Raw genomic sequence first — 22,867 nt, 5'->3', positions numbered from 1 at the left:
CGCCATTCGTGACCGCGACAAATACGGAGGTGAGGGGGGGGGGCGGTTGAAATGAAGTTGGTTTTCAAATGAGGGTCGGTTCGGTTGTTTGTTGTGTGTTTTTGTCGTCGTCGTAGGGCTTCGAGTTTCGAGGCGGCGTTGAGGTTGCAAACCGGCCTGAGGATTAGAGGATGCGGATTCGTGTCCGGTTTGGCTTCTTCAAGACTCTTTGGATTTCAAATGAAAGTTTTGAACTCTGGCTTCTTTCCCGACGTGACACTTTGGGAGCTCCCTGATGTTTTTCTTTTGGCTAACCTGGAGCTCATCCCCTAGATTGGTCGCTCACGTCTTCATCGCTCGCTCGTTAGCTCGGCATAAGGCAATTAGCGCAGCCTGACGGAAAACGCTCGTTAGCAGATCATTAGCGGCGGCGGACGCGTCTTCGCCGGACGACGCTCTTTGGGCTCATTAGCTTCTCGGAGGCTCATTAGCTTGCGCCGACAGCCGCAAACAAATTTCTCATGAGGAACTTTTCCATTCCGGCCCTTCCGTGACGAGACCCTGGAGTTTAATTTGGGCCGGCCCGAGCGCCGCCTCGTCGTTGACCCGGCCCGCTCGCCCCCGCGGGACGTTGGCCTATAAGGCCAAACGCGCAGCCCGGACTCCTTCCTGTGGCCGACGAATCGCGCGGACCGGCGGCGGGTGAGGGACGCGGGCGGCCGCTCGCTTTCTTTCAACGACGCGGCTTTTGCGAGCGGGTGGCGACGCCAAAAGGCGCTTCCTCTTGGTGAGCTTCATCATTCAAATCACGACGGACGGATTCGCGCGCGCTTCCCAGAAAGTGACGGAATGCTTTTCTAACAGCGGGCCGGTCGACGCGCTCCTACGCCGGCGTCGAGGTTAACGGCGAGGCCCGACCTCGTCGCGCGACGCCGCCGCCTTGGGTCGCCGAGTAATCGCCGCGGCGGGATGTCGGCCGGGAACCGCTCGCACGGCAGCTTCGTGTTGCGCGGGTTCCCCGCGCTGGCCGGGCGGCGTCGGGTCCCGGCGCCGCTGGCCAACGCGCCTCTGCTTTACGTCATCGTCTCCGTCCGGCATCTCCGCAGCCCCGTGTACCTTCCGCCGCGCCGCCTCTCGCCTTTTAAAAGACGTAGAGTGAAGCCCCGCTCCATCGCGCTTTCAACATTTTTCTTTTTCTCTCCGGCTTCAGAATGTCTCCCGCGCCCGATTCGAATCAAGTTTGGAGCTCGTGTCAAACGGGAAAGAAAGATTTTCGCACTCTCTTTTCAACCCCGTATTCAATTGCGTATGCGACCGAGACGAGATATTTCAAGTTGAAACCGATGAGAGGTATTTATTATTCGGATGGTGATGATGATGATTTTACGAAGATCCGTTGTTTGCCATCCTTTTTTCTTTTCCTTCGTCCTCTCGCACTTCATTGCGAGCGGGTCTCTCTCTCTCTCTCTCTCTCTCTCTCCATGCGGATCTGTTGCGGGCGAGGTGTTGACCTTGTTCCGGGGTCACATTGCGGGCCCCGAGGTCCACGAGCGCCTCCGGGTCGTCTCCGGCCAGCTCGCCGGGGCTCGAAGGCCAAGACGGCGCGTTTTGGGCGTTCCCGGGGCAGGCGGGCGGACGACGCGGCGCCGGCCGGCCGCGTCGCTGCGAGACGGGGGGCCGGCGGCCCGCGGCAAAAACGTTTCCCTCGGCGCTCGTAATCAAAGCGTCCTATTTTCACCGGCTCGGCCGTCTTTTTCCCTCTCTTCGGTCTGGGGGGGGCACGAACGGGCCTTCACTGTACGCACGCCGAGACGCCACAGCTGTACCTTGACTTGCCAGTCCAATTTGTCCCATGAACCGAAGTGACATCGACCCCTTCCAACCTCGCTAAAACCACCGAACCAAAGTTTTTGATTTCTTTGTTTTTCGGGGGGGGGGGTGTAAAAACACAATGTGAAGCCCTACTTTTCAGAATGTTCTCTATTTTTCAGTTGTATCGAGATTCCCCACAACCTTTCAACCTTCCGAGTAGAAGCGGGTGACTTGTCTCTGCGCACGTGAACGCGCCCGCGGGGAGCCGCTTGGGTCCGGCGAAAGGCCGTCGCGCTTCACGACAGGCAATCGCGGACAATCGCCATTGCGACCGTCGCGCTTCCCTCGACGGCGCGCGGTTGAGGAATGCCGAGGCAGTAAAGGAGGCGGACGAAACACCCTTTTTCTTCCTCCGGGCGCACAGTGAACACCCGGGGAGGATCATCGGCGGGTTGCGCGCTCCGAGTCGGGGGAACGCACTTTGCATATGTTGCCCGTCTGCGTACGCGACAGGCAACGCTCACTCGGTGTCGGCTTCTGCTTTGGCCTCGATCAGACCTTTGCATCATTTACGGAAACGTCGCCTCGACGTTTTCCGCTGCCGTTGACGTCCCCTGGCGCCACGCGTTGCCGTTTTGGTTCAATATCATGCCCGTGCCCACGCGCCGGGTACCACTTGCGCCATTTTTTTTAAGCATTCGCTCACGCGGCGCCCTATTGAGTAAGTGACGGCCGGTAGCTGGAACCCCCCCCCCCCCCCCCCCCCAAAAAAACCCCAAAACGGGGACGCTCGTAAGTCAAGGTACCACGGCAGCATGTTGAAATGTAGCGCGTGGCACATAGCGCGTACTCCTCCCCCAGGTACCTGCTCATCTGCACCCTGTGCCTGGTGGACATGCTCGCCGTGGCCCCCAGCGCGCTGGCGAGTCTGCCGGTCAACGGCGGGCGCGTGTCCCTGGCCGGCTGCCTGGCGCAGATGTTCAGCACCCACTTCCTGTCGTCGGTGGAGTCCACCCTGCTCCTGGCCATGGCGCCGGACCGCTACGCGGCCGCGCGCCACCCGCTGCGCTACGGGCGGCTGGCGGGGCGACGGGCGCCGGCGGCGCTGACGCTCTTCACCTCGGCCCGCAGCGGCGCCGTCACGGTCGCCCTGGTGGGCCTGGCGGGCTCGCTGCGCTTCCGACGTGATCCGCCACTGCTACTGCGATCGCACGGCGCCGGTCAGCCTGGCCTGCGGCGACGCCGGGCGCAGCGCCGCCGCCGGCGTGGCCGTCATCGCCTGCTTTGTGGGCGTGGACATCCCGCTCATCCTCTTCTCCTACCTGAAGGTTTCCGCGCTTTCGCGACGCTCGTCTTCGTACTTCCGGGTGGCAGAGGGTGAGGGCGTGAAACGTCTTTTGCCCCCGACCCTCCCCGCGGTTTCTTTTTTGTTTTCATTGAACCCGCGGCGTCATCGGCGACGGCTTGGACTTCTGCCACCCGCAAGTGCGCGCGGCATGACGCTTCAATGTTTCTACTCGGAGGGTCTACCTCACTGGCCCGGAGACGTGTCGGCGGCATCCTCAAGATGTGGCGGGACCTTCCCGATGAATTCTTTGCGGAAAGAATTCATCTGGACGGCGAAAGTGCAAGCGATGTTCTCAGTGGCGGTTCTGGGGGGGGGGGGGGCAACGGGCGCCAGTGCCCCTGAAGCACCGATTCTGCCCCCCCCCCCTCCGAGGGTAGATTACGCAGTCGCGCCGAGTCGCCGACGCGAAAGGTGGAACCAAAGTGCGTGATTTAACATTCTCGTCGGACCCTTTAGTGCGCCGCGCCACTTAAAAATGAGCGGGAAAATGAGAAGCAGTCCGCAGAGAAGGAAATGACCACCACACGAGTGCTATTTGCGTGTGTGTGTAACTTTTTTAGTCTCCCTTTTTATTTAACAGGATCAATATATAAGACATTGCCTGTTCAAATTTGGATAATTATATGCACGTAAAACATCTAGCTTGAGTGTATTTGCAATTTTTGCCCCCGGCAGGCTGGGGACAAAAATATAAAATAATATCATCCCCTGGCTTGAATATTCTCAACAGATGGACACGGCGTATTGTTACGCTTGCAGACATTTTAGCCCTCCTAATACTGTTTTTTTCTCATCACTGTAATGTTATGACTACAATTTCAAAGTCTGAAGAAAAAAAAAGTCAAATAAGATTTCGAATCTGTCTTTTTAGCCCTGGGTTGAATGCGCCCCCCCCCCCCCCATCAAAACCCCTGGCCCCAGCCCGGCCCCCCTCAGTGAAATCGATCCAGAACCGCCACCGGATGTTCCGGTCTCCCGAGTCGTCACGGCAACGTCCCCGCCAGTGAGGTAGGCGCTCGCTCGCTCGCCCGCCCGCCCGCTCACTCTCGGTCGCTCTCTCAGATTCTGGGCGCGGCGATGCGAACGGCGGCCCCCGGGGACGAGCGTCGCAAGGCCTTCCGCGCGTGCGGCACCCACCTGACGGTGATGACGGTGTTCTACCTGGTCGGCAGCGTCACGTTCCTCTCGCACACCCTCGGCCCGGCCGTCCCCACCGACGCCAACGGCGCCGTGGGACTCCTGTACATCCTGACCCCGGCCGCCGCCAACCCCGTCATCTACGGGGTGCGCACCGCGGAGATCAGGAACGGCTACCGCCGGCCGCTCGGCCTCGGGGACGCCCGCCCGCGCCGCCGTCCGGACGCGAAGACGCCAAAATGACCCCGCCGTCGCCGCTGAACAACGGAACATACGTGCGCTTTTCCGATAAAAATACACATTTATTTCTTTCTTGACAAATGCCACATTTGCCTTTGAGTGAGAGCAAAATATGCACCCGTTTGTCGCGCCGAGTATAAAAGCCACCAAAAAGCGCGCTCCGTGGGATCGCTTGACGCAGAAGTTGTCGTTTGGAGTTAGCGTTCCTCGAGCCGCGCTCGCGACTCCAAACTCGTCTTCTCGCAGAACCTTACGAAACCGCTTCGAGCGCCCTCGCGCTACGCGCAACAAAAAGTGGCGGAAGGTGACACCGGGGAGACTCCCTCCTCCGGCGCGGATGTTTTTCTTCCGCAAGGTTCTTCGGTCGGTGTTTTTGAAAAGCAACGTGTTCTTCACGCGGCATTCCTTCTTGGCCGCGACGCGGCCGGCGGAAGGTTCCCGGTGGAACGTTCTGTCCGGGACGTGGTTTCCGATCCGCCGCGCGAATACTTTGGCTTCGCGGATGCCGGCGAAGGAGCCGAGCGATGTCGATGTCCAAAAAGTGCAAAGGAGACTTCCTCGGCGCCGGACCATCTGGTGCGGATTCCCTTTGCGTACGCTTGGGGTGAGCTCGGTGCGGATCGCGCCACCGGGAAGGCATCTGCGGAGAGGACACGCCCGCCTTAGGATCGCGAGCCAACGGCGCGCGCAGACTTCTTCGTCAACAACATCGTCACCGTTACGCCTACGATTATTGTTCGGATTATTACGACGACGTGCTTGCGGTTGAGCCGCCGGAGCCGCGGAGGGCGGCGTTGCCGAATTGTCACAAACGCCCGAGCCGCGTCGGCGCTCGATCCGGATCGTTCGCTTCCGATGCGTACCGTATGTTCGGCGATCCCCTCGGAACATAATGCTTTTCGTTTCAAGAATCGATATGAAAACAGATTTTAAAAAGTGCGCCGATCCTTTTAGCGGCCGTATCAGAATAATAATACGAAATAATACAATCATCCATTTCAAAAATGAAATCGATTGTTTGACAATTACTTTCAAAAATACAAATTATGATTCAAAAACGATTTTTCAAATGTTTTTCTAACTTGTAAAAATTGGACACTCGAATCGCCCCCGATGAAGTGACGGACGAGCACGTCGATCCAGCGTCCGCGCGACTAAACCGAGCGGGCCCCGTTTCGGTGTCTTAGCGCCCTCTTTGGTGGAAACTTGACACTGCAACGCAGGCAGCGGCTGTGTGGCGAGTTGACTCGAGTCATCGACGGAATCGTCGGATCCAAAGAAAATTCCTTGGCGACAGCCCGACAAACAATACTTTTCATGAAAAATGAAAACGTTTCAACACGACGAGTTAAAACCTACAACAATAGGACCAAGAATAATACATTTGAAACGACGAAAAGTAGCGAATCAACTGAAAAAAAAAAGAAAAAAAAAGAGTCAAATCCAAAGCTCACCAGCGCAGGGCGGCGGCGGTCAGCGCCTCGCCCGGCTCGGCTCCGAGCGCCGGCAGCAAAGCAAAAGAAGAAACCGGGGAGGGGGGAGGGGGGGGGGCGTGGCAAACCGGCTTGGATGGCTCCGTTGGTTATTGCGAGCCGTCGGCGCTTAAATCCGCAACCGTCGTCGCTCGGAGGCCCGCGGCGCAAGCGCCGGCCGGCGGGCCGTCCGCAGACTGCCGGCGGCCTTTGCGAGCACCTGGCGGATCACAAGAGCGCCGACGATGACTCGCTCGTGGCCGCCTCTGAGCATTTCCGCCGCTTTTCACTCAAGTTTCCGCTCAAACGTCGAAAGCGGCGACGCGGGTGCCGATCGGAGCGCGACGGGCGCCGAGTCATCACCTTGCCCCGTGGGCGACGGGCCGCCGTTGGCTCCGCCCCCTCCGCCTCCTCCCCCGTTGGTCTGCGAGCAAACGTGGGCGCCGCGTTTGCGGCGGCGGCCGCCGTGCGACTTGTACTTGGTCAGCAGGATGAAGATGAAGACCAGAACGGACGCCGCGATGATGCCGCCCAGGATCAGGATCATGGTGCCGCCCAAAAACTGAACACAAACGCCAACGTGTCAACGGGCGCCGCGAGACCACGCGTGTCCACGTGAGAGGTGGAGAGCGCCCCCTGCCTGGTCTCGTATGGAGTGGCATCGTCCGTACTCGCTTTCGGTGGCAAAGGCCGCGCAGCCCACCATCTTGGTTCTCGTCAAGGCGCTGACGCCGTCGTCGTAGATGGCGAGGACGCACAAGTCGTAGTCGCGGGCGGACGCCAGGTCGCTCAGCACAAAGTACTTGCGGTCGGCCGGGATCATCCTGCGGGGGGGGGGGGGGGGGGGGGAATCGCCAAGCGTCAGTCGGCGAGCGACTGACGCTTGACTTGACACGCGGGACGGCGCGACTCCGCTCGTGCGGGTGGCCCGCACGCCGCGCGACGTATGGTTGAACGCCCACCCGGGGCTTGACGCACACGCCAAGGGGAAAAGACTGAAAGCGAGCGGATCAGTCAAAGTGAATGCCAAATACTTGAAGAGACTCCATATTGCCAAATGTCAGCTCATAGGAGGCTGCTTTGGCCGAAGCCTTTTTTTTCACGCATTGCCACAACAGCTCGGGTGCGTTTTGATGTCTTGGTCGCAAGGCGGGGGGGGGGGGGGGAAGCAACCGACGCCGTCTCAGCCGAGCAGGCTTCCTCATTGCAGGCAACAAGGCTCGTTTCGGACCACCCATCCATCGGAGAAGCCAACGGCACCAAGGACCGAGACAATCTGCCGCAGCGGCGGCGGCGCGGGGAACCTCACCTGTAGATGAGGACGTCGTCGGCGGAGCTGTTGTACTGGATCTGGTAGGTGCGCACGCCGGCGACGTGGCTCGGCGAGGGCCACGTGACCAGGGCGGTGCCGGCCGTCACTTCGGACACGGCCACGCGCTGCGGGGCCGCGCGCGCCTGACCCCCGCTGGAGTTGGACTTGATGGACGTGGGCACGTCGGAGGGCCCGGGGTCGCCCTCCGGCTCGGGCTCCGAGCGCGGCGAGGGGTTGACCACCAGCTCCACCGGCGCCGCGGCCTCGCCGGCCGCGTTGGACGCGATGCACGTGAACTTTCCCGAATCCTGCGGGGCGAGAGATCAGAGGCCAGCGGGGGGGGGTGTGAGCGGGGCGGATCCCCGAGAGCCGCGCCGGCCCACCGTGACGGAGGCCTTGAGGATGTCCAGCGAGCCGTTGTCGTAGCAGACGGCGCGCGACGTGTTGCCCATCAGCTTGCCGTCGGGAGCCACCCAGTGGGTGGAGGGCTCCGGGTCGCCCACCGACTTGCAGCGGAGGCTCACCTCCTGGCCCTCCATCACAAACATCTTGGACGTGTGGCGCGTGATCATCGGGGCTTCGCACACAAACGCCTCCTGTCGGAAGACGGGAGAGGTTCGCGCGAAGGTGTCGCCCGACCCCAAAAAGCAGGCGCATCGGATTCATAAAACACACAAAACTCAATCCGAAACAAAGTCTTCGGAACGAAACGAATCCAAAGTAACAAAGACAAACCACGGCAGAAGCGGAAAACCCTCGAGAACGGAAACAAAGCTGACGGCGGCAAACGAGCGAGCAGCCGACACGGTTGTCTTCACCTGCCGCTTTAAGAGGGGCGGGGCTCACACTGACAGCTGACCGTTGGCGCGACCTATAAAAAGCGCCATCTCACTTTGTTTCGTCGGTGAATACATTCACTCACTCACTCACTGCCGCCGCCGCCGCCGCCGCCGTCGTCGGCGGCATGGCCCAATGGTAAGCGACGCGTGCGCTTTTCTTGACCAGATATGTCAAGTTAGCTTTTAGATTCGCTCGCGATCGCCCGCTTGGTTCGTTGTCTGCTTTGCATTGCGTCCGTTGTGCTTTCTGTTTGCCGGTCAGTGACTACCGATCGCAATCGGCAGTTCAAACGGCGCGGGCGGGCCAAAGTGTTGCTGCAACAGTGGTGTCCATTTCGTTGTTTTTTGCGTCGTTGTTATCTTTTCCGGCTGCAATTTGATGTTGAAACGAAGTCGATTGCGTTGCCGGCGCTCCACTTCCGGGTTGGACCGTTGGGACTTGTAGTTCTTTTCCTCGATTCTACTTGATCGGTTTGCGTTCTACGGTTTCTTACCTTTTAGATTCTAAACCTAAGAAACCATAGAACGCAAACGCTTCTCTGCTGGCCTAAACATTCTCATCAAAGTTTTTCTGAGAGGAACATAAATTTTGTTTTCAGAAAAGTCGATCTAATAAATGGACTTTTCTGAGAATAACATAAATTTATTTTCAAAAATACGTCAACAAAATTATTCTTTGTATTCTTTACGTCATATGATTTCCACTTAGTCGCCAATGAATAACATTGAAAGCCACTCGCTAAATAACTGATGGTAATTTTTTTTTAACCAATCATATTTTAGCTAGCTTGTGTTGCCAGGTAAATAAAACTCGCCGGGGGCCTTCAGATGAAACGGAGCAGGCCCCCGCGCGCCGTAAGTGAACGGGCACGGTCGGCTTGCGATAGCCAATCAGATCACGGAGTCTGCGTACCGGGGCCGGCTAGAAGGGCTTACGTCGGGACTGGGCGCGCGCGTTCGGCGATTGGACGAGCGCCCGCCAGAGCCATGGCTGCATTTGAACCCGCGATGGCCGAAGGAGAAGACGTCGCACACCTCCTTTCCGCACAATTTTCAAGACGAGCCTTCCACGAAAAGCTGGATATTGCGCCAAGAGGCGGCCCAACTCCTGCGCTAGCTAGCCTGTCCCAGCAGGGAAAGGGGTTTTTCCGTCATTTTCAGACCAGCAATTCTCAACGGTACCCGTGGCTGGCTCACGTCCTCCAAGAAACGCTGCGAATTGTACCGCCGGGAATGCCGATTGCTTGCCACGAACCGATCGGGCGTTTGGAGCCGCGCCGGATTTCCCAATTGAAGTTGTTTGACCAAGGCGGCAAGGAAACGTCAGAGCGCGGCTGGCACGTTGATGTTTACGCCGTTCCCTATTCCGGAGGATTCAAGATGTCCCACGTTCAACCGAATCGCCGCGAACATTTGAACGCTCGGGGCGGAACGACGCCAATCGAAACGCGCGCTCGGACGGGACGGACAAAGCTGAGCGAAAACGTTGACGCGCGACCGGTAGCGCGCCGGCCGCCGACCTCTCGGATGGTCCAGAAGTACTTCCCGGCGAGGTCTCTCGGGGAGGCGCAGGTCTCCAGGTCGTCCTCGCGGGTCAGCCGCCGCAACCAGACCAGCTCGCAGTTGCAGTGCAGCGGATTGCCGCCGAAACTCAGAACCAAGGCCGTCAGCGGCGAGCCCTTCATCTTGGCGTAGACCGGGATGCGCAGGAACAGCGGGTCGGGCGGGATCTTCTTCAGCTTGTTGGACGTCATGTCCAGCCTGGACGAGACGGAACGCCGGCGGAAACGTCGGTAGCGCGGCGGGTGGCGGCGGGCTTCCCGGCGTACCTGGCCAGCTTGTGCAGGTTGGAGAAGATGCCCTCGGGAACGCTCTCGATGAGGTTGTGGTCCAGACTCAGCGTGTTGACGCTGACCAGCTTGGAGATGGTGTCCCACGGGACGTCCGCCAGGTTGTTGTAGCTCAGGTCCAAGTCCTCCAGGGTCTCCAGGAAGTCCTGCGGGGACGGGGCCGGATTCAAAACCGGTGCCGAGCGAGGGCGGGGGGGGGGGGGGGCGGTTCCACGCCGTTTAGGAAAAGGCCGGAACCGATCGCGATACGGGCCCGGAGAAGAGCCCGAAAAGCCCCCGCTCCGATCGAGAGCCGCGTCGGACCTGGCGGAGATGCAAAGGAAGATGCGGAAGAGTGACCTGGAAGGCTCCCGGGGTGATGCGGTGCAGCTGGTTGTTGGCCAGGATGAGGTGGCGCAGGTTGAGCAGGCCCCGGAAGTGGGCGTCGTCCAGGCCGGTCAAGCGGTTGGCGTCCAAGTGGAGGGCGTGCAGGTCCTGGAGGTCGGCGAAGGCCAACGGCCGGATCTGGCTGATGGTGTTGCGGCTCAGCGTCAGGTGGATCTGCCGCCGCCGCGACGGCAACAAGGAAACGGACGCTTAGGACACTTAGGACGCCGACGCGACGTTCGCCGTCGCCGGCCGCGCCCGCGTGACATCGTTCTGAATGACCACGGCGCGATGAAATCGCGTTCGTTCGGCGCTCTTAATTCGGTGGCGGCGACGACGGCGCGTGACGCAATTTCAACTTTGGATCGGGCCAGCCGCCCCGTTTGCGGATGTCGAGGACATACTGGCGCCGCGCCGGCCGCAGCGGGCCGGGGGTGTGACCTGCGCGTCTCTCGGTCAAATCGCAGAGACGCGCGCGTCCTTGTTTAGTCGTTCAGAATTCACCGTCATTGATTGAGGCCCGAGTCTCTTTTCCACTATTTCTTCGTTGGCTGATAACAGGCGGGGCAATTATTGGGGGGGGGGGGGGGGGGAGAAATGCCCAACAGCAATCGTCAGCGCAGTTTGCCACGCGGACGTTGCCGGAAATCGTCCATCTTTTGAGCCTTTGGGGGAGCTTCAGAAAGGAACGGCAGCTCCGCGCTTCTTTTGCCCACGAGGCTAACTTGTGTTGTCGCAAGGACGGCGACGGAATACTTGGCGGCCCGCTGCCCGGAAGCGGGGGGCGGGATCCGCGCCCGCGTGACCGCCGACGCGGCTCGAAAGGCCCGTCCGTCGGAATGCGCGAACGGAGCTCGCCGCTCGCCGCTAAGGTAGCTCGGCGCCGCTCGCTCGGAGATAGATACCAGGCTGGACATGTTGGCAAAGTCTCGGTGCCCGAGCGTGGTGATGAAGTTGTCCATGAGGCGCAGCTCGGCCGTCTGCCTGTCGATGTTGGGCGGCACGAAGAGCAGACCCGTCTTGGCGCACAGAACGGTGTAGGACGGCAGCAGGTTCTGGCACCTGCAGCGCTTGGGACACAGCATGGACGACGAAGCGCCGCCCGGCGGGACCAGCCAGCACGCCGCCAGGAAGACCGGCAGGGGCGGCGGCCACGCGCCCCCCATCCTCCGCTCCTGCCGAGGCACGCGCACGCCGTCTAAGCGTACGGAACAAACAAGGAGACCGGGAAACGCCGCGGCCGGCCGGCCGGCCGGCGCGACATCGTTCCGGAAGCAAACAGAAGCGAGGCGACGTCGGAGGCTCGCCCACCCGAGTTGCCGTCGCGTCGGAAGAGAGCCCAAAAATCAAGACGCGCCAGCCGCGCTCGATGGCTTTCTCGGCCAGCTAGCGACATCGCCTCCGATCTAGCCCGGAGGACCCCCCCCCCCCCCCCTCTGCTCCGGGGGGGGGGGGGGCATTCAGTCCTGGGTATCTCTTCAGCTTTTTAGGCTCCAGGCGTTGCTCTGATTCAAGACGGCCACATCTATCGCCGCGGCCGTCTTCCGATGCGCGTCTTTGCCCGCTTGGGCGTCAACGCGACGCGACGCGACGCGGTCACGCGAGGTCGCAACGCAAATGACGGCGACTCATTTCCCGTCGCCGTCTTTATCGTCATCACCGAGCAGACTTCTTTCTTTGACTTGATCATTTATGACAGACGCGCAATGAATGGTTTGCGACCTTCTTAACGCCTTTGTTGCGTTTTGACCGGACAGAAGGGCGCCCGCACGCCCGAGCGCGCCGGCCAACGTTTCAAACTAGCCGACAAAGATGCGGAGTTTCTCCCGATTGTATCGTCATCATCACCGCAAGTCTCGGCTATTTAGCATCATACGGCAGCACCTGAGCGGCAAGGCGTGGGGGGGAGGGGGGTCCTCTTTGAGTAGGGTGTGGCTGTGGAGGCGGAGCTAAAGACAACCCCGAGCAGTCACCGGTTCACCCGGGCGCCGGTCATCGGCCTGCGGGCGGGAGAGAGAGAGAGGGAGGGACGGACGCACACGTTAGCGCAGCCGTCGGCAAAAGCGCTCGCCACCTTTGCCGCCGTTTCATCCCGACGGATGACGAAAGCCGACCGCGCCGTATTTGCTGCGATCGTCCGTCCGCCGGGACCTGGGACCGCTCGGTGCGCAACCGGATTCTTCGTCTTCCGACGCGTGCGCTTTGACACGTCGTCGACGCGTCGGCACCGCACGAGGCGGGACGCTCTTCTGCTTTGGAACAACTTCAGCGGTTCGTGCTTTTCAACATTCCTTTGCTTAGTTTTGCCCCACTTTGCCCGCCCGGCTCCTCCGCAAACGCACCGCCAACCTTTCGCCGGCACCATTTTTACAAAGGAGGAGCCCGCATCTGACGATTCCTTATTTGAAGCGAGATCGCCGCGCACGTTTCCCGTTGCGTGCGGAGCATCCGGACCGCGCCGGGAGTCAAACCGGCCCTCGTCCCTTTGCGAGACGGCCACCGCATCGCCTGCCGGGTGGAAAATAGGACGCGCGCCGACGGGCGAGCGGCTACGGCAAAGTTCCATTAGGAAGGTCTTCCTGGAGACGAAGCTTATTTTTAGATGACGCGCATGCGCACCCGCGCAGTTTTGGGGTGCACAAAAGTCAAGATGAAAGCTGCCGCGGCTTTCAAATGCCACGCACGCGTGTTCCAAACGGTGTCAAATCACGTGTGCGCGCGTGTTCCATTCGGGATGCATTGCAGGCGTGCTCCGAAGATGCCCGGGCGGCCTCCTGTTTGAGACCAACGAGGACCCCCGCCATGAGGACGGCGGACCTCCATCATGGGTGGGCCACGGGGACCCTTCTGACCAGCCAAAATCTGCATCCCTCCCCGCCCCCCCCCGCCCCCCAAAAAAAAACAGGAGGGAAATGGGGAGATCCCAGACCACCGGGCCGCCCTATCTTCAAAATATTGCGCCGCCAGATACGGAGTATTCTCGCCGCCGCCCACGTGCCGCCCGGCGACCCGCCACGCGACCCGCCTGGCTTTTTTTCCAAGCGTTTGACAAGCGGGACGTGGCGCGCGGCCAACGGGAAGTGACCCGCGCTCGCTGTCAATTAGCGGGCCGAGCGCAGCCGACGGCGAGCTGACGAGCCGGCGCTAATGGAGAGGACGACGCCTCGCGTCCGTCATTAAACGGCCATCTTCGTCCCGTTAATTAGCACGCTAAGTTGCCGTTAGCGCTGCGCGCGCTAAATGATTACCGTCGTTAGCGTCTGACATTTGCTAACGAGCTCCTGCCGCGCCGCGCTTCAGCCGACGTCATCGCGCGTGCGGCGGGTCAGGCCGAGCGAGCGCCGCGCTACTTCGCTCGCGCAAATGCTCCTTGATTCAGTCGGCTGTTTTTAAACAGAACTTTGAATGCTCCGCTCACATCGCACGACTTGGCGTGGGCGTAGTGCGTGCGCGAGAGTTTGTAGCGGTGCGTGCGTGCTCTTCACGAATGGCTTTGTGCATCCGCGCGCTCGCGTGTATGCGCGGGAAGCTCGTGCCCGTGGACCGCCATTGACGCCGTCCGCGACCGGGCTGCAGTGCGGTTGCGCCGCGCTGTCGTGCGTGCGTCTCGGTCAGCGGAGTGAAGTGCGCGTCAATCGGATTCAGGCTCGACATCTCCGACGTCCGCGCGACTCCAGCCCGGGGGCTCCTCCGCATACGCGGGCCGTGAGAGCGGCCGCACGAGTCGCCGTTTGAAAAAGAAGCCGCCGCCAAAGTCATCTGACCGCACGCCGTCGCGTGCCAGCTGACGAGTCACACGAGAGCGGGCGAAGGTGCTGATTTGTGTTGCCACGGGAACCCGATTGGCAGCCAGCGATGGCGTGCACGTCCAGGCTTTGACGTTGGCGCCGGCGTGCCCGGCAGGCGGACGGGAGGGAACCGGCGGCAGTCGGTGTGAAACGAGGCGCTTTCGTCACCCCTGCTTCTCTCGCGTCACAATATCGTCGTGGGGGGGTCCTTCCCACGCATGACTCGCTCGGCACTTTTCAGCCTTATTTTCCGGCTTTTGTGCAGCCCGCGCTAGTGTCACGTCACCCCCCCTCCGACCCTCCTATCCGGAGAAGGCTACCAGAAATCCCCAATTGGGGGAGGCCGCCCTCCGTTGCGGACGGGGTCCAGCCCGAGACGCGGCTCGTTCCGCCGCATTTGCTCCTTGATTTGGCCCCAAAACTCTTTGGACTTTGTCGGTGAGGCCGACGTGAAAGTGGCCAAACGTGATCGGGGCTTGATGGGATGTCACGCAGGGGGCGGGGCGGGGCGGGGCGGGGCGGCCGCCCGGCATTTGGGGAAAATACGGCAACCCGTTTCCCCGACGGCCGCCGTATTCCCCGCCGAGGACGCGGGCATCGCCGCAAGGCTTCCTTCCACTTGAGCGGCAGGCGGGCGCCGCGCTCGCTCGCGGCCGGCCGGCCGACGGAACGGAGCGCGGCCGATGCGAAGAAGGCCCGCAAAGGAGGACCCGAGAGAGGACCGGCGTCACCGAGCCAAACGGCTCCTCCGTTTGCTCTCTTTGGCCGGCCCACCCGCAAATGTCCTTTCTCCGAACGCCGATCGAGTCTGTCGAATGTTCGGCGGCAACTCCTCCTCTCCAATCTTTGCTCGCCGCGCGACTCCTCGTGTCCTGGGGACGCACGCGGCGCATTAGAAGGACACAAAGAGACAAGAGGAGGATTATTTTCTCCCCCCCCCCCACTAAAGCGTGGATTAGTCATCCGCTCCCTTAATAGAAAAGTGACCTGAATAATTCGAGCGCGCGACGGTGCCGGGAGGCCTTTAAGGAGGGAGCGACGCGAGAGGGCCAAAATATGAGCAACGCTCATCACCACAAGACGGCCAAGCGGAAGAAGCGCGATTCAAGAAGGAGAAGGCGGCGTCGCCCTTGTTGCAGACGCGACACTCGAGAGCCGGACGGCGAGGAGCCGCGGATCCCGGCCGTCGACGCCAAAGCCGCCCGGGCGCTCCGCCGATCGCTTTCCGCTCTTCATCTCTTCCGACGAGGGCGAGATTGCGACGATTCCCAATGTTGACGGAGAAAACGAAGAAAGGGCTTCCTCGGATGCCTCGGCTTTTATTTGAGCGTCGACTCGCCCCCGGACGTCGAAGGACGCGCGGCGTTACGCGCCTTTGCTTTCCGGCGCGCCCGGCGCGACGCGTCGGGGCCGTTCCCCTCAAACGGAGTCGTCGCGCTCCGCTCGGCCTCTGCGCCGCCCCAAAATGAAACGGCCCTTCAAAACGCCATCGGGGGCTGCGGTCCGGCCGGGCGGGGGACGGAGAACTCGTCGACCGCGACGGAGCCGCCGCACGGCCGCGAGGGGCTCTTCGGGCCGCCGATGCCTCGCGACTTTTCCGAGACGACGCGACGGCCCCTCCCGATTCAACTCGGGTTGTCCTCGCCTCCGTTTTGCTACGCCCCCCCCCCCCCCCCCACGGACCGCGGCACGAGTCGGCGTACGCGCGGGACCTCCTTACCGCGACTGCCGGCGCCCCATTAAGTCCGCTACGGACGCTCGGCCGACCGCGGCGGGAAGTCACTTCCGGGACTTTGATGCCGTCGTCGCTATCGCCGGGGAAACGCGCGCGGCCCCCTTTTCGCTCGGAGTCCCCGTCGATGCGAATCGAAGCCGCCGCCGGACGACCTTCTTTGGCCCAACGGGGAAATCGCCGCCTGACGCGGATGCGCCCGGAAAGGCGCGGATGCCGGTTGGGGGCGCAAAGGAAAGCGCCGTCGTGACCGAGGATGCCGCTCTCCCGCCTTTGCGCCGTCGACTGTCGACATTTTCCTCCCCCCCCCCCCCCAACCCCGCGGCCTCATTGGGAGAAGTTGTTGAGCTTCGGTCGAGATTTGGAGATTTCCGATGACTTCTGGAGCTTAGCAAGCAATGCTGCCAACGGAAATCCGCCGGCATCTGTAAATTGCACCCGCGCGAATGTTGCGCTTGCGATTGTTTGCCAAACGGCCACGATGCAAATGTGGCAAGAAATGCGCGCGCGCGAACGAGCGGGTGAAGGACCGAATGAGCGAGCGAGCGCAGATGCACCGGGCGCGTCGGGCTCCGGGGGGCCGCCGTCCCGCCTCTTTTCCATCTCTCCCGGCTGCCGCGCACCCGATTGCGACGAGCGGCTCTGAAGCGGCGCGGGCACGATGCCGATTCTTCAAAAATCAGGCGCGCCGCTCCCGGGAGAGCCGGAAAACGGGCGGGACGGCGGCCCTTGGCGACCGGCTTTGGGCCGAGGCGATTCAGTGACGAATGAGCGATCCGTTCGACGACCCGCTCGACGAAGTGACAAAAGCGGCATACGAACGAGCGTGCGGATGAAGGTCGGAACGGGTTTGAGCGAGGATGAAGCAATCGTCGACCGAATGCGCGAACGCATCCTCCTCTGCGCCGCGGCGACGGTGCCGGGGAGCAGGAGGAGGCGCGGGCGGGCGGCCGATGAGAGCGCGGCGGCGGCGAACGTCCGGACGGACGAGCGGACAAACAAAAAGTTGACAGCTGACGGATTAGAGGCGGAATTAGCGCGCGGACTTCCCGCCTCGCCGAAGACGTGCGGGTGGGCGAACGCGGCGCCTGCCCGTCAAAGTCACCGGCGCGAACACATCTTGGGCTCGCCGAGACTTTGGAGTAGGCCGCCAGAGTCGCTCCTCGCCGATAGCTCGCGATATATTTTCTTTTATTCTTTGTTTTTCGTCTCGGAGGCCAACGCGCGTTTTTCGTGACAAACGCATATTTGGATGTTCGGCTGCGTTTTTATCTCTTTGAATTTGGGGGCTTGAAACGGAACGATTCCATTCGCTTCGATGCACTCAAATGTTTCGGATCGGAACCCGTTTTCCGATTCAAATCGTTTTGTCGCCGAGTCGCGGTCGCCACTTTGGTTTCCGGCGGCGGGACGGAAGAGCGCCCCCGCCTCCCTCCGCTTTTCCGGGAAACCGAAAACGCCATCCGCTTTCGCCGGCCGTCGACAATTACGACATCGTCAAAGCGAGAAAGGCGCTTTTTGGCGCCTCGTTTGTAAGAAGAAGAAGCGGCGACGTGAGGACTGACCGCGAGCGTTCGCTCGGGAGAAATCCACCAAATGTGGACAAAGCGGCAAAAATGAAGATGAACACACGCTTGCGGACAGCCAAGTAGCAGGAGCCAAATATTCTTTGGGGGGGGGGGGGTGTGGCGCGTGGTCCAAGTCAGACATTTTGAGCCACCTCCAAATAGATGCGCCGTTTGGGCCTCCCCCAAATTCCAGCGCCGGCGCTTCCACAGGGCGCACGGGTCTGCCACCTTGAAAGATGTCCGCGGGTCAAAGGAGAATCGTTTGGGGAAGTGCTTCTTGCTGCCCAAGGGAGCCATTTTTAACCCATCTTGTCCATGGGGGGGTCTCACTAAGCTTCGGGAAGACGAGAGACGCCGATTCCAGCTCCCGAGTTCATACACGTCCGAAATCACACATTTGCTTGAAGAACAGGACGCTATGTGCTTCGTGGACAAGAATCAACCATTTGAAAACACCGATCACGTTCCCAATCACGAGGAAGCGGATCTACGCAAGACTTGTTTGCTTTTTTTTTCCACGTCTCTGGCGCTGTTTTTGCATTTTGAGGCAATCATTTCTCCAACGTTGCTGGAAAACGCCGTCACTGTTGAGCTCCTTCTAGAACAGCCCCGCAGACGACCCGGCGCCTTGCGGGCAGCGCCTCGCCCCCCGCCCCCTCCGTTCTCCATTGGCTCCATTTGTTTCACGGCACGATTCACAAAGTGGCGATTTTGGGCCCCGTCGTCAGCGGCGGCCGAGATTTGGGCCGGCGAGCGTCGGACACGTTTCGGATTTGGCCGGCATCGGATCCTTATCTGGGCGCACTTCACTCCGGATGCCCCGCGGACACAACCATCATCTCAAGTGCAAAATGAGGGGAAGCACACTTATCGGAAGTGGCCACGGTTGAGAACACGTGACCTTCTCCGCGCTATTCCGCCGCCGACCCCCCTCCCCACCGCACCGCAACGCGCACGCGCGCTCCCGCACCCCTCGCTCCTCCCTCCCTGTCCCCTCGGGCTTCTCATAGACGCCCTGATCTATAATAGATGAGGCGGGCACGCGCGCACGGGATCAAGTAACATTCCTGCACGACGGGAGGGGGTAGGCGGGTTGGGGTCTATGCTATCGGTGCACGTATCGCTACGCGCACGCACGCGAAGAGGATAATCGGATTACGACCATGATTCACTTGCCGCAGACTGAGGAACAGATCAAAGGCAGCCTCCTCGGACGCGCGCGCGTCACCGCCAATCATTCAATCAATCAATGAAATGAAATGGAAGCCAAGCAATCTCACCGTCATCGTCCAAGAATCCAGCGGGGTGGGGGGGGGGGGGGGGGGGGGTTCGGTCGCTCGTGGATGCTCAGTCTGGGGTGCGGGTATGAGGAGAGGAGGGGCCGCGCCGCGCCGGCCGTCAATCAAACATCCAAACGCGACAATCCCACAGCAGGTGGTGAAAAAGCTGCAGATGGGGAAGGTGGTCGTGCGCTTCGATCCGGGCGCGGTCCCGCTTCGCAACGGCTCGGCTCGACGAAAAAAGGGGAAATAATCACCTCCGCTTTCTTCCCGGCGCCTCTGCGGTGCGCGCGCCTAGCCGTCAGCGGGCGCGCGCCCGTCCCATCCCGCCCAAAGGCGTCCGCGCTCCTCGGAGCAAATTCACAACCTTCTTGCCTCGCTTCATTCGCGCTTTCTTCTTTCCCTCCGAAGTTGGAGCGGCCGCACGTGCGCGCGCGCAGAGTGCACGAGGCGGGCGCGCGCTGGGACGAGCGAGCGGGAAGGGGAAGGGGAGCAAAGGAAAGAAGTGGATTGGACCAGACGGACAAGCCCCGCCCCCCCCCCGCCGCCGCCCATCTGTCAATCGCGCCTTCGCCTCCGCTGCGCGAGCGCGCGCCCGGCGCCGAGGACACATTTTGGAGGCGACGGGACGAGTGTTCCGTCGCGGGGTCGGTTCCCTCCGACGTAGCGTCTCATCCGAGAGCGTGACGCGTGTGCGCGCGCGCGGCGTCACGGGGGGCCGCCCCATCGCTTTGGCCTGCCGCGACCGCCAGCGTCGCTCGCATCGGGACCGGCGCGGTTCTTTTTGCCGAGGGGTCGCACGGCGTAGCTCTTCTCCGCTACTTCACTTCTCCCCAAAATGAAAGCGGCGCACGCGTTACGTTCGACTCGGACTTCGTGGTCGGCGCGAGGGCCGCTCGGAGACCGCGGGTGGGCCGCGGCCGGCCCCGGGGCCGTACCCCGGCCCGCCTCCGATCCACATAGCCGATTGGGATGACGTTGCCGCGTTGTGTTTAACGTCAATGGAAAGAGAACACGATGCCCCGCGAGTCCCGTTTTGCTCCCGCCGTCTCTCGGCTTAGGGCGGCGTGCTATGGCCACCCCGAGGTTGGTGCTACGATCCCCGGATACTGAACCCCCGTTTGAGTTCCCGAGGCAGAAAAGTGCCAGACAAGTGACAGCCCATTTAGCGTCGATCGTTGTGGTCCCCCGTGGAGTTGTTGGTCCCACATTAAAAACCAAACTTATGAAAGCAAACTGAAATCAATCTGAGCTGATTATGAAAAGAGGGAAATAATGACTGAATAAATGATGTATCCAAAACAAAGAAGAAAATAATTGTCACAAAACATGCATTTAAGCATTTTAGTGCCACAAAGCATGGTGGGAGCTATTACTAAAAAAAAATAAAAACCAACTGAAATCTATCTTCGCTGATTATGAAAAGGAAAAATCGACTGAATAACTGATGTATCCAAAACAAAGAAGAAAATAGTTGTCACAAAACGTATTTAAACGCGATTCTTAGTGCCGCAAAGCATGGTGGGAAATATTCAGCAAAAAAAAAAAAAAGCCACAATCTCTGAATGTGTCTCCCTCCGGTGGACACGCCACGCCATCGCACCCCTCCACCCGACCTCCGGTCGGTGAAGGCCCTCGTTATCGAGGAATGCGGCCCCCAGGACAAGGCGACGGCTCCTGGTGCTTGTGTCTCCGATGACTGTAGAGGCCCAGTCTTCCCCGAAAGCCCCGCCCGCAGGATTGACAGAAGTGGGTTGGGGGGCCGGGCGGTTGCCGGGCCCTCTCCTTCCTCCGCGCTCGCCGGTCCTCCTCCGCAGCGACGCGTCGAGTCTCGAGGACCTGGACCCCGCCCCGCACAGCCCCACGCCAGGCCGCCCGATCCGCGGCCAGGTCAGCCCACTGTGCCGGGGGAATCCGGCACCGCTGAAGATGACCCTTTAGCTGGTCTTTGAATCGTCTTTTCGGGCCACCGCGGGGACGGGTGCCCTCCAGCAACTCCGCGTAGAGGAGCTGCTTCGGGAGACGGTCGTCGCTCATCCGCTGCACGTGGCCGGCCCACCGCAGTTGGGCCAGGGTGATCATGGCCTCGATACTCGTGAGGCCAGCCCGGGTGAGGATCTCATTATTAGTCACTCTCTCCTCCCAGGAAACGTTGAGGAGAGATCGGAGTCGTCCTTGGTGGAACCTCTCGAGCCTCTTGATGCTGCTCCGATAGAGGGTCCAACATTCGGCGCCATAGAGAAGGGTCGGGAGGACGACAGACTTATACACCATGATCTTCGTGTTGGTGGAAATGGCGTGATTCCTGAAGACCCGACGACCGAGGCGTCCAAAGGCTGTGTGGGCTGCCTGGATACGGTAAGTGAGGTCCTCCGTGAGGCCGGCGTCCTCCTGGATAATGCTGCCCAGGTAAGGGAACGCCGAGACCTGCTCGATGGGTTCGTCGTCTATGGAGATTTGGGGTGGACGATGGATCAGGTGGAGGGTCTTTGTCTTTTTGGTGTTGACGGAGAGGCCAAAGGCCCTGTACGCCGCGGCGAAGCCGTCCGCGATGAGCTGGAGGCCCCCGGAGGAGTTGGAGACCGCAGCATTGTCATCAGCGTACTGGAGTTCGCTGACGGTCGTGACCATGGTCCCCCGCCTGCTCCTCAAACGGCTGAGGTTGAAGAGCGACCCTTCAGTTTGGTAGCGTAGAGTGATTCCGTGCTCCTGGACAGGGGTGACGTGGTGGATGAGCGCGGCGATGTAGAGGCAGAACAACGTCGGTGCCACCGTGCAGCCCTGTTTGACTCCGGTCCGAACCGGGAATGGGGGAGTCATTTCGCCCTGAGTCAGGACGCAACCCTTCATGCCGTCGTGAAACATCCGGATGAGGGATATGAATTTGGGGGGGCAGCCTTGACGTTCCAGCACTTTCCAGAGTGCTGCTCGGGGCACAGAATCAAACGCTTTGGCCAGATCATAAAAGATGGCGTGGAACTCCCTCCGCTGCTCCCGGCACTTCTCCAGGAGCTGTCTGGCGCAGAACACCATGTCCGCGGTTCCCCTTCCTGGACGGAAGCCCGCCTGGGACTCCGGAAGAACCCGCTCAGCGAGACAGGTGAGTCGGTCGGCCAGTATACGACAGATGAGTTTTCCAGCAGTTGACAGCAGCGAAATTCCACGATAGTTTCCACAGTCGAGTTTGTCGCCCTTCTTGAATATCGTGACGATGACGGAGTCCTTCAGTTCCCCAGGCACCGTCTCCTCGATCCAGCATTGAAGGATGAAGGTGTGGAGGCGGGTGAGGAGATGTGCACCCCCAGCTTGTAAAAGTTCTACGGGGATGTCGTCGACTCCAGCAGCTTTGTTCTTCTTCATCCTCCTCAGGGCTCCGGAGATCTCCCGGAGAGTCGGCAGCTCCGTCATCCAGTGTTGCACGGGGAGCTGGGGGACAGGATCGAGGAAGCCGTCTATTGCGCATGTCGGACGGTTCAGGAGCTCCATGAAATGCTCCTTCCATCGCTGGTGAGTATCCTCCTTTTCCTGCAGGATGGTGCCGTCCTTTGCCTTCACAGCCATTGGAGGACTGTGAGCCGGACCGATGATCTTCCTCGTTGCTTCGAAGAAGGATCTGGTATCGTGACGGTCAGCGGAACTCTGCATTTGGTGGGCAAAGTTGACCCACCATTGATTTTGGATCCTCCGGATCTCTCTCTGTGCTTCACTCTTGGCTGTCCGGTAGGCTTCTTCAAGTCTCTTGGAGGAAACGCAGTTCTGCCATGCAATGCGAGCCTCTCTCTTTCTTGAAATCAGTGGCTCAATTTCTTCCAGGTTTTCGGCAAACCAGTCGGGATTTCTCCTCTTCTGGACACCGAGGACCTCTTCCGCGGATTTGGTGAGCGCAGTTTTCAAGTGCTCCCAGTCTGAGTGGACAGTGGCAGGAAGGGTCCGAGGTTGAGTGTCCAATTTGTCCGCGAGGGACGTCTGGTACTGTTCGAGGACTTGGGGATTCCTCAGCAGCCCAACATTGAAACGTATCCTCTTGGGGATCTTCTTCCTTCTTTTCGCAGGCGCGATCTTCAGCCTAAGTCTTGAGGCTACCAGCCTGTGATCGGACCATCCGTCATCCATGGAGCGGATGGCCCTCGTGACCATGACGTCG

The 22,867-nt window shown here is 60.6% G+C and overlaps 1 protein-coding gene and 1 pseudogene across 6 annotated transcripts; one reads left to right on the top strand and one right to left on the bottom strand.

Annotated features, from left to right (window-relative positions):
* The first annotated feature begins 253 nt into the window (after positions 1-253).
* LOC147196797 (olfactory receptor 52L1-like) lies at positions 254-4,558 on the top strand (annotated as a pseudogene).
* On the bottom strand, positions 4,558-19,134 carry LOC147196796 (leucine-rich repeat and fibronectin type III domain-containing protein 1-like protein). 6 transcript variants are annotated; one of them, XM_086126296.1, is made up of 11 exons: positions 18,724-19,132; positions 12,240-12,355; positions 11,261-11,530; positions 10,329-10,529; positions 9,969-10,135; positions 9,660-9,900; positions 7,684-7,896; positions 7,298-7,608; positions 6,629-6,812; positions 6,352-6,550; positions 4,558-5,156 (listed from the first exon to the last, which is right to left on the bottom strand). In XM_086126296.1, exons 3-11 carry the CDS (start codon positions 11,519-11,521, stop codon positions 4,909-4,911), a joined length of 2,025 nt encoding a protein of 674 aa, XP_085982422.1. In that variant the 5' UTR covers positions 11,522-11,530; positions 12,240-12,355; positions 18,724-19,132; the 3' UTR covers positions 4,558-4,908. The 6 variants fall into 6 exon arrangements, with proteins under 6 accessions (XP_085982422.1, XP_085982421.1, XP_085982420.1 ...); XM_086126298.1 differs by lacking the exon at positions 12,240-12,355 and adding an exon at positions 5,971-6,208 and having other exon boundaries at positions 5,007-5,156; positions 18,724-19,131; XM_086126295.1 differs by having other exon boundaries at positions 11,261-12,355.
* Between the last annotated feature and the right edge of the window lie 3,733 nt (positions 19,135-22,867).

Source organism: Hippocampus guttulatus, chromosome 12 (genome assembly GCF_054856545.1).
Source record: "Hippocampus guttulatus isolate MCC_2025c chromosome 12, RoL_Hgut_1.0, whole genome shotgun sequence".
NCBI lineage: Eukaryota > Metazoa > Chordata > Actinopteri > Syngnathiformes > Syngnathidae > Hippocampus > Hippocampus guttulatus.
Note: the sequence above shows the minus strand (reverse complement) of the source record. Positions and strands in the feature narration are given on the sequence as shown.

Bases quoted from the DNA above. Each gene is read 5' to 3' on its own strand.
- LOC147196796 (XM_086126294.1), bottom strand. The intron at 7,897-9,659 runs GTCGGCGGCCGG...GTCTTCCGACAG, and splicing joins ACTTCTGGACCATCCGAGAG to GAGGCGTTTGTGTGCGAAGC. The intron at 6,551-6,628 runs GCAGGGGGCGCT...GTTTGTGTTCAG, and splicing joins GCCACTCCATACGAGACCAG to TTTTTGGGCGGCACCATGAT.